Source organism: Oncorhynchus masou, chromosome 24 (assembly GCF_036934945.1).
Source record: "Oncorhynchus masou masou isolate Uvic2021 chromosome 24, UVic_Omas_1.1, whole genome shotgun sequence".
Classification (NCBI taxonomy): Eukaryota; Metazoa; Chordata; class Actinopteri; order Salmoniformes; family Salmonidae; genus Oncorhynchus; species Oncorhynchus masou.
In genome coordinates this window covers 78,510,554-78,523,774 of record NC_088235.1, presented here as the reverse complement: position 1 = coordinate 78,523,774, position 13,221 = coordinate 78,510,554, and the positions used below count along the sequence as shown (strand labels likewise).

Here is a 13,221-nt window from a genome sequence, read left to right as displayed (position 1 = left end):
AGGGAGGGAGAGAGAGAGAGAAATGGTGGATGAAAGGGAGGGAGAGAGAGAGAAATGGTGGATGGGAGGGGGGAGAGAGAGAGAGAGATGGTGGATGAAAGGGAGAGAGAGAGAGAGAAATGGTGGATGAGAGGGAGGGAGAGAGAGAGAGAAATTGTGGATGAAAGGGAGGGAGAGAGAGAGAGAGAAATGGTGGATGAGAGAGAGAAATGGTGGATGAGAGGGAGAGAGAGAGAGAAATGGTGGATGAGAGGGAGAGAGAATGGTGGATGAGCGGGAGAGAGAGAGAGAAATGGTGGATGAAAGGGAGGGAGAGAGAGAAAAATGGTGGATGAGAGGGAGGGAGAGAGAGAGAAATGGTGGATGAGAGGGAGGGAGAGAGAGAGAAATGGTGGATGAGAGGGAGAGAGAGAGAGAAATGGTGGATGAGCGGGAGAGAGAGAATGGTGGATGAGCGGGAGAGAGAGAGAGTTACTGTATGTGAAATATGGCCTCCCTACTCTCCCCAGACCTCGGCCATTAATGAAGTGATGACATGGTCTCTGCACGGAGGTTGCGGTGCGCTGCGTCTGAGACGTGTGTTGTGGTGGGGGGTTTTATTCCTACTCTTTGGAGGAATGGGGTTTCTGTGACTGCCATTGCTGCAAAGGGTGGGGGTTGGTGAGGGAGGTTGTGTGTGTGTGTGTATGGTTGCTGCGCCAAACATCCTCAATGAACTTCTCTATCCCTGCATGGCAAATGGCGTTTGTCACATGACTTTACATTTTTCATCATTAAGACTTGAACCCAGACAGCAGCACAATTGTAGAGTAGGGAGAGAGAGTGTGTGGATGAGAGAGAGATGGTAGAAGTTCAAATATAACATTTTTAATGCCGGTCTCTCTGACTGAGAGAAAGTCCTTGGTCATGATATTGATCCTTTCTTCGCCTCCTATCTTAGATTCTACTCTGTTCTACTCTGTGGACTCTGACTCTGAGCCCAGTGGAGAAACCTGCTGGGAATCATTGGCGTGAAGATGTTGATTGAGTCTGAGATCTCATTTATAAAAGAGGGAGCTGTTTACTTTTTATTTGGCTCCCCGTTTACAAATTCGCCAGCTCGAATTGAAAGCATAAATCTTGCCGTGGTGAAGTGGGGTTAAAATCCTTGTTGTAACGAAAGCCCATGAGGGGAGTGGAGGGGGTTGATGGAGAACAGATATCATAAGTCCCACATGTCAGGCCAAGATTTACAGCTCTGTTGGTGATGGCACATCCGCCTTTTACAAGCCTATCACAAGACAAATAAACTCCTCTTCCTTTTGCCTTTTACAACTCAGAGTGGCCATGATGGGGGCGAGGAGACAGAAAACAGACGCCTTCGGCCAATCAGCAGGCTGTCTTGTGATCTGCATGTGTTACGAGTTCATTTACCAGTTAGGTTTTTGAGTACTGCGAGTTGTATCGTAAGAGAGGAAGAGTCGGAAGCTCTTTTTGCTCTTTCTGAAACAGCACAAAGGACATTTAGGCAAGTTTTCTGGGCAATGTATCAAACTGAAAACTCAGGACATTATTCTTCTGTAACGCTCGTCGTCGTAAGGAAGAGTGGACCAAAGCGCAGCGTGGAAAGAGTTCATGATCTTTATTGTCAAGAATCACTAGAACAAAAATAATTTATACAAAAATGAAAAGTTCCGTCAGGCACAGATACTAAACGGAAAACAACACCCCACAAAACCCAAACGGGAAATGGCAACATATATATGATCCCCATTCAGAGACAATTATAGACAGCTGCCTCTGATTGGGAACTACACAATGGCAAAAACAACAAAGAAATAGAAAACATAGATTCTCCCACCCGAATCACACCCTGACCTAACCAAACATAGAGAATAAATAAGGATCTCTAAGCTCAGGGCGTGACATCTTCTCCTTTCCTATGTCATTCAGAGGTGTACAATGGGTATTTTGTTGTAACCTAGTGTGTAAATTACCTAAGGTGTGTTTGGTACCTACAGGCTACGTTTTCATTGTAGGGACTGTTAAACTGTATTTTGTGCGGAAGAAACATGCTGTGGACAAGTATGAGGAAATCTTAGATTTATCACACTGGACCTAAAATGTGTTGAATTTATAGAACCAACGGTGTGGTTCTGTGACGCCCTGTCCAGCCATCAGAGCCCTTCCCCAGTGAGTAGTCCTATACATTTCAGGACTTGCAAACAGACGTGTGATGAAATTTCTGCGAGCTGTGGCGACGCCCGTTGTACGAAGGATCGCATCTCCTTGGAAACCAAACACCGATCAACAAAGACTTATCCTACCCAAACCGAAGAATCCTCCCAGAGGTCCTGCAGGAACGCACTGTTTGCATTCGAGACTAACTTACTGAGTTCACAATACATCCCAGGCTGGGATTGGAGAAAGAACGAATATTTCTGTCTGTAATAAAGCCGTTTTGTGGGGGAAAACTCATTCTGATTGGCTGGTCCTGCCTCCCCAGTGAGTGGGCCTATGCCCTTCCAGGCTCACCAATGGTGCCCCTGTTCAGTCATGTGAAATCCACAGATTAGGGCTTAATGAGTTCATTTAAATTGACTGATTTCCTTCGATGAACTGTAACTCTTTGAAATTCGAAATTGTTGCATGTTGCGTTTAGATTTTTGTTAAGTTACTGTATATTGTTGATAGTATTAACACTATAATGGTTAATGATAACTACTAACATGATAACCCTTAATGGTGCCCCTCATGGACTTGCCAAGTCTGCTCTCTCTCCTCTCTCTGTCTCTCTGGCGATTTCACACCCATCTCATCTGGGCTGTGACTGTACATTTGTCAATGGAACACCGGCCCAGTTTGTGTGGCTTCTCTCCCTCTCTCCCTCTCTTCTCTGCCAGCTGATGAACGAACTTCACAATCCTACAACCGGGTGCTCTTGGGGTCCTTGGGAACAGAGCGTAGCTTCTAGGCTTCCAGGACTGCCTGTGTTGTCCTTGGGAGGAAGCCATAGAAGGCTGGACAGCAGCCCCCCTCCACCATCCACCACCTGCCCCGACTACAGTCTATGCCCAGTTAGCCAGCTGGGCTGGGTGGACACTGAGTGGCCACTGAATGGGCTCTCTGGCTGCTCTCTGCTCTCTCTTGTTATGTCTGCTGTGTCTGGAGCTGGAAGAGATGGAGGGGAGACACTCCAGAGGCCAGGCCCAGCAGTATGTTTATATTTCTGCTTTGTTATTGTTAAGAATCGAATGCTGTACTGCATGGGCGTCAGATTGAGCAGAGCCAAGCCAAGTCTACTTTGAAGGATTGTGCTATCATGGTACATTCTGCTCAGTGGTGGTCGGTGCCGTTTAAGATGAGTGATGATAATATTTTTTTTCATGAGCATGGCCTTATTTCTATTACAGCATATTGGATGACTGTCATTTATATTCCATTCACCCAGTTCAATGTAACATCGACAGGTTTTTCAACAGGATCGGCGCAATGAATACACCTCTGATCACAGTTCACTTTCATAGCAGCCACATAAAAATACAAACAGCTTGTTGTATATATAATTCGTTCTCACATCTATCTACGCGCTCTCCTCCTCTCACCTTTTCCCATCACTTGTGGACTTCAGTGCACAACACATCAGCTGTCTGTGACAAAGCTAGAGAAAAAAAACATTCCAAGCCAAACCTTCATATCATGACCGCTAACCTCTACACACAGCCAACATCGTTGTCATGTCATAGTCAACATATCTACTAGAACTAAAGCATTACTAAACCCACTACAATCATGCAGTAAAGAGTAGTCAGCAGCAAGCAGTTTAGCAGCGACAGTGACAGGCCTTGACTTGAAAGAGTTCCGGTGTTGGATAGCCATAGCAAACTATGTTTAAACCAGATGTTTGAGTAGGCTAAATTAACTAGCTGTATTCGATGCTAGCTAAGAAAGTGAAAGTGAAAAAATATATACCACAAAATATAGCTATCTCTCTCTTGCTTCACCTTAATTTTGGAAGAAATTAATTTGTCTAAAACATTTCAACTATTGTCTTTCTCTTTCTTTTAGTCAACTACTCACCACATTTTATGCACTGCAGTGCTAGCTAGCTGTAGCTTATGCTTTCAGTACTAAATTCATTCTCTGATCCTTTGTTTGGGTGGATAACATGTCAGTTCATTTTACAAGAGCTCTGATAGGTTGGGGGACGTCCTCCAGAAATTGTCATAATTACTGTGTAAGTCTATGGAAGTAGGTGAGAACAATGAGCCTCCTCCTTTTGTATTGAAGTCAATATACCCAGAGGAGGACAGAAGCTAGCTGTCCTCCGGCTACACCATGATGCTACCCTACAGAGTGCTGTTGATGCTACTGTAGACCTTCATTGCAAAATAGTGTGTTGTTATAAATTATTTGTTGACATATGAATATATTTAGTATAGTTTTAACTGAAAAGGATAACTTTTTCATGAAAAATGAAATTCACTGAGGAGCCTCCACTGATTCTTCTGCATAGTCAGCTGAATGAATAAAGGCTGTAAGAGTTGTCTAGGTCTGGAAGACAAGTAGAGGCCATCCACGTCGCTCCGGCCAAACGCCCTGCCCACTAGCACTTCTTCTCCGCTAGGAGTCTGGATTTGCTTTCCTACCCGACGTCTTGTAGAATGCGAGCACATTCTGACCGTTCTGATTGCACATTCTGACCATTCTGATTGGTCCACAACCAATGGGTCGGCCTACACGAATAATGAATCACGTCACTGGCTTTGGTACTCGTATTGGTTGTCGACGATCCAATCGCTGATGAATTTGTTTTGTACAATACCACTCATTTTGACATGTGCACCAGCAACTTCAAGCATGGCAATTTCAGCAATCAATAGAGCAGCATAAATTAATTCAGGATGAGTCATCACACAAGAGTAGAGGAGGAAGTGATGAAGAAATCCTCTAGGGCACTGGTTCTCAAACCTCTCCTCGCAGACACTTATATATTTCACAATTTTGTTTTCGCACTGAACTAGCTCACCTGATTAATTTAAAGGCTTGAATATTAGTTGACACATTGAAGCAGGTGTGCTAGCTCTCGAATAGATCAAATACATGGAACAGCTGGGGGTTCCCGAGTAGAGGTTTGAGAAACACTGCTCTAGGGTGTCAAATAATGTATTATAATTAGGATTGTCACTCTCAATAGGGATAAATGAGTGGCCGGCTTTCAACCCTTCGGTACTCGACAGTATCACACTTCCTGATTACAAGAGAACAATTGCAGTACCAAAGAACCCAGCTGGAAACCATGCTATAGTAATTTTCCTAATTATTGGCACTCAACCTTCAAATCAAAATCAAATTGTTTGCGTTATTGGTCTCGTACACAGTTTAGTAGATGTTATGGCGGGTTCAAAGAAATGTTTATGTTCCTAGTTCCTATCAATCAATGCAGTAAATCAGTAAGTCAACAAGCACACAATAATACAAAATAAAATAAAGACATAAATAGTATGTAAACATTATTAAAGCAACCAGTGTTCAATGACTAGGTATACTGAACAAAATGGAAATGCATCATGCAACAATTTCAAAGACTTTACTGAGTTAAAGTTCATATAAGGAAATCAGTCAATTGAAATTAATGTATTAGGCCCTAATCTGTGGATTTCATATGACTGGGAATAAAGATATGCAACTGTTGGTCACATATACCTTTAGAAAAGATAGGGACATGGATCAGACAACCAGTCAGTATCTGGTGTGAACACCATTTGCCTCATGCAGTGTCACAAATCTCCTTCACATAGAATTGATATGACTGTTGATTGTGGCCTGTGGAATGTTGTCCCACTCCTCATTCACTCCTCCGGCCTTCCATCAACGATCAATCTACCGAAGCGCAGCTCAGAGTAAATATTTATTGCATTCTCCTTTTTCAAACGGGCGGTTATTTAGAATGCATAAAATTCTGTATTTACGATAGCATAGATTCTCCCTTTGTTACTCAGTCTTCCCGCTCTTTTACTCAAACCCAAACCCCTCTCTTTGTGTAACCAGCCGTCGTAACTGTTCCGTCCACCAGGGATGTTTTCTTTATGACATAATAGGTCCATCAATGTATGATTCATTCTGTGTATATGATTCATTCTGGGTATAGTAGTTAGGTATTTAGTAAATAAATAATTAAACCCAATTTTGTATTGCTGATTCAACTTGTTAGCCGGGGTTCGTGAACCAAGAATTTACCACTTTCAGATGAGACTTAACAAGGTGACGATTAAATATTGACTGCTATGGATGTAAAAGATTACTAGGTCGTTAAGAGTTTATTCGGAAGATAACAGCTCTATAAAAATGATTTTGTGGTGCCTCGACTTTCTAGTTAATTATCTACCTGATTAGCTTAATCATGTAATATTAATTACAAAGAAATTATTTTATAGAATATCATGTCATATCACTTAATCCGGCATAGCCAAAGGCACGACACATGTCTAGTGAGTATGCAGGCCATGGGGGAACTGGGACATTTTCAGCTTCCAGGTATTGTGTACAGATCCTTGCAACATGAGGAAGTGCATTATCATGCTGAAACATGAGGTGATGGAGGTGGATGAATGGCATGACAATGGGCCTCATGATCTCGTCACGGTATCTCTGTACATTCATATTGCCATCAATAAAATGCAATTGTGTTCATTGTCTGTAGATTATTCCTGCCCATACCATAACCCACCGCCACCATGGGGCAAACTGTTCACAACATTGACATCGGCAAACCGCTCACCCACACAACGCCATAAACCTGGCCCGCGATTGTGAGGCCAGTTGGACGTACTGCCAAATTATCTGAAACGACGTTGGCATGACAATGGGTTTCTTATGGTAGAGAAATTAACATTCAGTTCTCTGGCAACAGCTCTGGTGGACATTCCTACAGTCAGCATGTCAATTGCATAATCCCTCAAAACTTGAAACATCTGTGGCATTGTGTTGTGACAAAAGTGTACATTTTAGAGTGACCTTTTATTGTCCCCAGCACAAAGTGCATCTGTGTAATGATCATGCTGTTTAATCAGCTTCTTGATATTCCACACTTGTCAGATGGATGGATTATCTTGGCAAATGAGTAATGTTCACTAACAGGGATCTGGGATCTTTTATCTCAGCTCATGAAACAACGGGACCAACACTTTACATTTTGTGTTTATATTTTTGTACAGTGTACATAGGGCAGTCCCCGGTGGTAGCTGGTTATTGACAGTGACTGAGAGGCAGAGTAGGGTACTGGGCAGACTATTAGGAGAAGGGGATCTAGTGGTGACTGTTTAACAGATGGTAGCTGGATGAACAGGCAGTGGCTCGGGTGGCTGAACTCCTTGATAATCTTCTTGGCCTTCCTGTAGATGTCCTGGAGGGCAGGTAGTATGCCCCCGATGCGTTGGGCTGACTGCTCCAGCTCTGAGGTAGCAGACGATGCAATTGCCGTAGCAGGCGGTGATTGAGCTGTTGCACCTTCACCACGCTGTCGGTGTGAAGGGACCATTTCAGGACCTCAGTTATTTAATTTTACTAGGCAAGTCAGTTAAGTCAGTTAAGAACAAATTATTATTTTCAGTGACGGCCTAGGAACAGTGGGTTAACTGCCTGTTCAGGGGCAGAACGACAGATTTGTACCTTGTCAGCTCGGGGATTCGTACTTGCAACCTGTCGGTTACTAGTCCAACGCTCTAACCACTAGGCTACCCTGCTGCCCCATGTGTGCACCGAGGAACTTCTGGAGCTTCTGATCCTCTCCACTGCAGCTCCTTCGATGTAGACGGGGGCGTGCTCTTTCTGCCGTCTCCTGTAGTCTACGACCAGCTACATCATTTTGTTGACGTTGAGGGAGAGGTTACTTTCCTGGTACAGCTCCACCAAGACACTCCTCCTCTCTGTCGGCTGTCTTGTTGCTGTTGGTAATCAGACCTACCACTGTTGTGTCGTTAGCAAACTTGATGATTGAGTTGGAGATGTTCATGGGTGAACAGAGAGTAAAGGAGGGGGCTGAGCATGCATCCCTATGTGTTGAGAATCAGTATGGCGGAGGTGTTGTTTACTACCTTCACCACCTTTGGCCAGCTGGTCAGGAAGTTCAGGGTCCAGTTGCACAGAGAGGGGTTCAGACTCAGGTCCCTGAGCTTAGATGAGCTTGAAGGGCACTATGATATTGAAGGCTGAGCTGTAGTCGATGAACAGCATTCTTATATAGGTATTCCTCTTGTTCAGGTGGGATAGGGCAGTGTGGAGCGCGATTGAGATTGTGTCATCTGTGGATCTGTTGGGAAGGTATGCAAATTGGACTGGGTCTAGGGTTTGCGGCATGATGGTGTTGATGTGAGCCATGACCAGCCTTTCAAAGCACTTCATGGCTACCAAAGTGAGAGCTATGGGGCGGTAATCATTTAGGCTTTTGCCTTCACTTTCTTGGGCACGGGGACTATGGTTGTCTGTTTGAAACATGTAGGTATTACAGACTCGGTCAGGGAGAGGATGAAAATGTCAGTGAAGACACTTGCCAGTTGGTCCGCACATGCTTTTAGTACACGTCCTAGTAATCCGTCTGGCCCAGGGGCTTTGCGTGATCACACAGTCGTCCGGAACAGCTGGTGCGCTCATGCATGCTTCAGTGTTGCTTGCCTTGAAGAGAGCATAAAAGACATTTAACTCGTCTGGTAGGCTCCCGTCATTGGACAACTCGCGGCTGGGTTTCCCGTTGTAGTCCTTAATATTTTTCAAGCCCTGCCACATCTGATGAGCATCAGAGCTGTTGTAGTAGGATTCAATCTTAGTCCTGTATTGACACTTTGCCTGTTTGGTGGTTCATCTGAGGGCAGAGTAGCATTTCTTATAAGTGTTCTGATTAGTGTCCCACTTGAAAGTAGCAGCTCTAGCCTTTAGCTCGGGGCAGATGTTGTTGCCTGTAATTCATGGCTTCTGGTTTGGGTATGTATGAAGTGGTGCTTTCCCTACTTGTCGGCAAATTCTTACAAAGCACCCCGCCCTCCTCCCCCTTTTCCTCTGTCTTTTCTTCACGCTGATGACGGGGATTTGGGCCTTGTCATGACAAAGCAGTATATCCTTCGCTTCAGACTCATTAAGAACTTCTTCTGTAATCCCGTTAACGGGATGATATGACAACAGCCAGTGAAAGTGCAGGGCGCCAAATTCAAAACAACAGGAATCTCATAACTAAAATTCCTTAAACATACATGTATCTTATAACGTTTTAAAGATAATCTTGTTTTTAATCCCACCACCGTGTCCGATTTCAAATAGGCTTTACAGTGAAAGCACCACAAACGATTATGTTAGGTCATCACCAAGCCAAAGAAAAACTTTGCCATTTTGCCATTTTTCCTGCCAAAGAGAGGAGTCACAAAAAGCACAAATCGAGATAAAAATTAATCACTAACCTTTGATGATCTTCGTCAGATGACACTCATAGGACTTCATGTTACACAATGCATGTATGTTTTGTTTGATAAAGTTCATATTTATATAAAAACATCTGAATTTACATTGGCACATTACGTTCACTAGTTCCAAAAACATCCAGTGATTTTGCATAGCCACATCGATTCAACAGAAATACTCATCAAAAATGTAGATGATAATACAAGTTATACACATGGAATTATAGATATACCTCTACTTAATGCAACCGCTGTGTCAGATTTCAAAAAAACTTTATCGAAAAAGCAAACCATGCAATAATCTGAGACGGCGCTCAGAAAAATAATCAAATTAGCCGCCATGTTGGAGTCAACAGAAACCAGAAATCACATTATAAATATTCCCTTACCTTACCTGATGATCTTCATCCGAATGCACTCCCAGGAATCGCAGTTCCACAAAAGATGCTTGATTTGTTCGATAATGTCTGTTATTTATGTCCAAGTAGCTACTTTTGTTAGCACGTTAGGTACACATATCCAAACGTTCGTGCATTACTTCGGACAAAAACTTCAAAAAGTTATATTACAGGTCGAAGAAACATTTCAAACTAAGTATAGAATCAATCATTAGGATGTTTTTATCATAAATCTTCAATAAATTACCAACCGGAGAAATCCTTTTTGTCTAGAGGAGCAACAGGGCGATATCATGTGGAATGTGCGTGACCAGGAAATGGCTCTCTGCCAGTAACCTGACTCATTCAGCTCTTATTCAGTCCCACAACACAGTAGAAGCCTCATTCATTCATACCCCACTGTGAATTCAATAGGGCCTTGGTTGAAAATCGACCAACCTCAGATTTCTCACTTCCTGTTTGGATTTCTTCTCAGGTTTTTGCCTGCCATATGAGTTCTGTTATACTCACAGACATCATTCAAACAGTTTTAGAAACTTCAGAGTGTTTATATCCATTAATATAATAACAATATGCATATATTATCAACTGAGACTGAGGAGCAGGACGTTTACTCTGGGTACCTCTGGGCACCTTTCATCCAAGCTACTCAATACTGCCCCTGCAGCCATAAGAGGTTAAAGAAAATATATTTGTCCAGTTCGAGGTGAGTAATCGCTGTCCTTATGTCCAGATGCTCTTTTCGGTCATAAGAGAAGGTAGCAGCAACATTATGTACAACATGAGTCACAGACAATGTGAAAAAACAAACAAAATAGCACGGTTGGTTAGGAGCCTGTAAAACGGGGGCCATCCCCTCTGGCGCCATTATATATCAATGAGGATTCTTACAGACTCCGAGAACCATAAAAAACGTGATCGCTGTTTTACCACATACCCGTCTCCTTCCCCCTCGCCCGGGCCCCCAAGATACACTCAGATGTTCTGAGGGCAAAAGATGCTGGGACACCAGCTGTGGATTTAATGATTTTGCCCCCAGGCCTCAGATCAGAAGTGAGAGAAATATAATTCTGTCTCTACATAGAGAGGAGAGCCATGACCTCAAAACGCCTCCGCAAAGTGTGTGTGTGTGTGTGTGCGTGTGCATGCGTATGTGCGCATGCTTTCCTGTTAAACTTTGAGTTTGTTCATCTGTATCATAGGCACCTGCAGCAATTTTACACAAATACAGTACTGTATGTGTCACTACAAATCTATACATATTCATTCTAGCATGATTGCGTGGGTGTAAATATCTAAATATCAAACAAATCCAACATCAAACTGCCTCCTCCCTGGATCCTCTCCCTGCCTGTGGAGCCTAGAACCTGTCCAGGTTTGACAGCAGAGTGTGAAGCACATCCTGCATGCGCATCACAATTAGCATCAAGCGCTCCACAGCTTCTCCGCCCACTTATTGATGGACTGCTGAGTCAATGCTTTTAATTACAACTACTTGAAACAGCTCAGATCTCTCCGAAAAGTTAGATCTCTGTTGGTTCTCTGGTCGGATGGGTAAGTGATAGTGGCAGGCAATTTGTGCCATGTCCTGTGACTCCGGTGTTGTAACTGATCCTGTCTCCTCATGTATCCTTGTCTCCTTGTGTCCCCTTGGTCGTATTCATTAGGTCATGCAACGCTTTCAAAAGTTTTGAAAAAGAAAATGAGCGTTTCTTATTAGATAAGCCCAGGTGGCCGCTCCCTGTTTCAGTCTGTTGTCTTTAGTTTGGTGCCTCATGAGCACGTCCCTTGTGTCTCCTTTTTACCTGACAGACATCGACGACTGCCAGTCCAACCCGTGTCAGAACGGAGGCACCTGCATCGATGAGATCAACTCCTTCGTGTGCCTGTGTCTGCCCAGCTACGGTGGAGCCACGTGTGAGAAAGGTAACGTTTTATCACGTAACACCTCTGTCGCTAACCCACATCCCCGGGGAAAGGAGGAAGTGGTTGAAATGTATCAGTGCAGAAGCTTATGACAGAACACCTGTTCTCAGCTGGAGGAAGAATCCCTAGTGGGTATGAATGCAGCTACACCACTTCAAAAATATAAACGTTATTTTTGCGCTTCCATTACATGAAAGCAGTCACATTGCCCTCAAACAGAATTGTCTGACAATCACAATACTAGACAGAGTTTTATTTAAAGCACTGAGAGAAATACAGTGAGATTGGGAAAGGAGAGAGGGAGAGTAGGAAAGCTAGATATGGACAAGGTGTGTGGAAAGAGGAATGGGGCCCAGAGAGAGGGTCCATAGCCCCTCCATTCCGAGCCCTACGCCACGTACCCCTGCCACAACCACAGCACTCATACAGATGAGATATTGAAGAGGCTATGGACCCTGGCTTCTCCCTTCACATGTGATCTCACTCACTCACTCACTCACTCACTCACTCACTCACTCACTCACTCACTCACTCACTGACTGACTGACTGACTGACTGCTCTGATTCTGGGGGTTTTCCTCAATGTGCCTGTGTCTGCCCAGCTACGTTGGAGACACGTGTGAGAAAGGTAACGTTTTATCACGTAACACCTCTGTCGTTAACCCACATCCCCGGGGAAAAGGAGGAAGTGATTGAAATGTATCAGTGCAGAAGCTTCTGACAGAACACCTGTTCTCAGCTGGAGCCCCTCAAGGAGGAAGAATCCCTAGTGGGTATGAACGCAGCTACACCACTTCAAAATTCGAAACGTTATTTTGCGCTTCCATTACATGAAAGCAAGTCTAGGAAAGATAGCCAGCCACATAGCCCTCAAACAGAATTGTCTGATAATCACAATACTTTAGAAGGTGGTTTCTTTGAAGCACTGACAGAAAGACGGAGTGATAAAGGAAAGAGATAAGGTGAGAACAAATATAAATACATCAAAAGGTAGGGAGAATAAGCTATATGGTCCATAAATAGACCTGGACAGTGGACTAATGCATATTTACCACAGTAGAAGCCCAACGTCTGGTAACTGTATCCCAGCTCCCTCTTCCTGCAGAGCTCTTTCAGGGTAACGGGCCTTTACAAATCTAACGGCAGCGAGAGAGAGAAAGACAGAAAGTGAAAGATGGGCAAGATGTGTGCAAAGAGGAAGGAAGGAGGATGGGTCCCAGCGAGAGAAAAACAAAAAAAAGGACAGTGGTGTGTGCGTGTCTGTGTGTGTGTGGAGCCTAGTCAGTTACGTATGTGTGGAGATGGACAGACAAGTGCCAGTGAGGCGTAGAGGGTTGAGGCTCAGTGAGTGTGTGTGTGATTGCTCTGCTAGAGCGAGACTGGCCTCTTCACCAGGACCTCCCCTCCAATCAGAGCCCTACGCCATGTGCCCCTCACCAGCCTGCCTGCCACACCAGAGCACTCATACA

At 44.0% G+C, this 13,221-nt stretch overlaps 1 protein-coding gene across 1 annotated transcript in view; it reads left to right on the top strand.

Moving 5' to 3' along the window:
• The window catches only part of ncanb (neurocan b), a 163,520-nt gene that overhangs the window by 106,772 nt on the left and 43,527 nt on the right, over nucleotides 1-13,221 (top strand). The window contains exon 10 of the mRNA XM_064932957.1: nucleotides 11,639-11,752. Coding sequence (XP_064789029.1) covers nucleotides 11,639-11,752 — 114 coding nt within the window. The remainder of the gene's footprint in view (nucleotides 1-11,638; nucleotides 11,753-13,221) is intronic.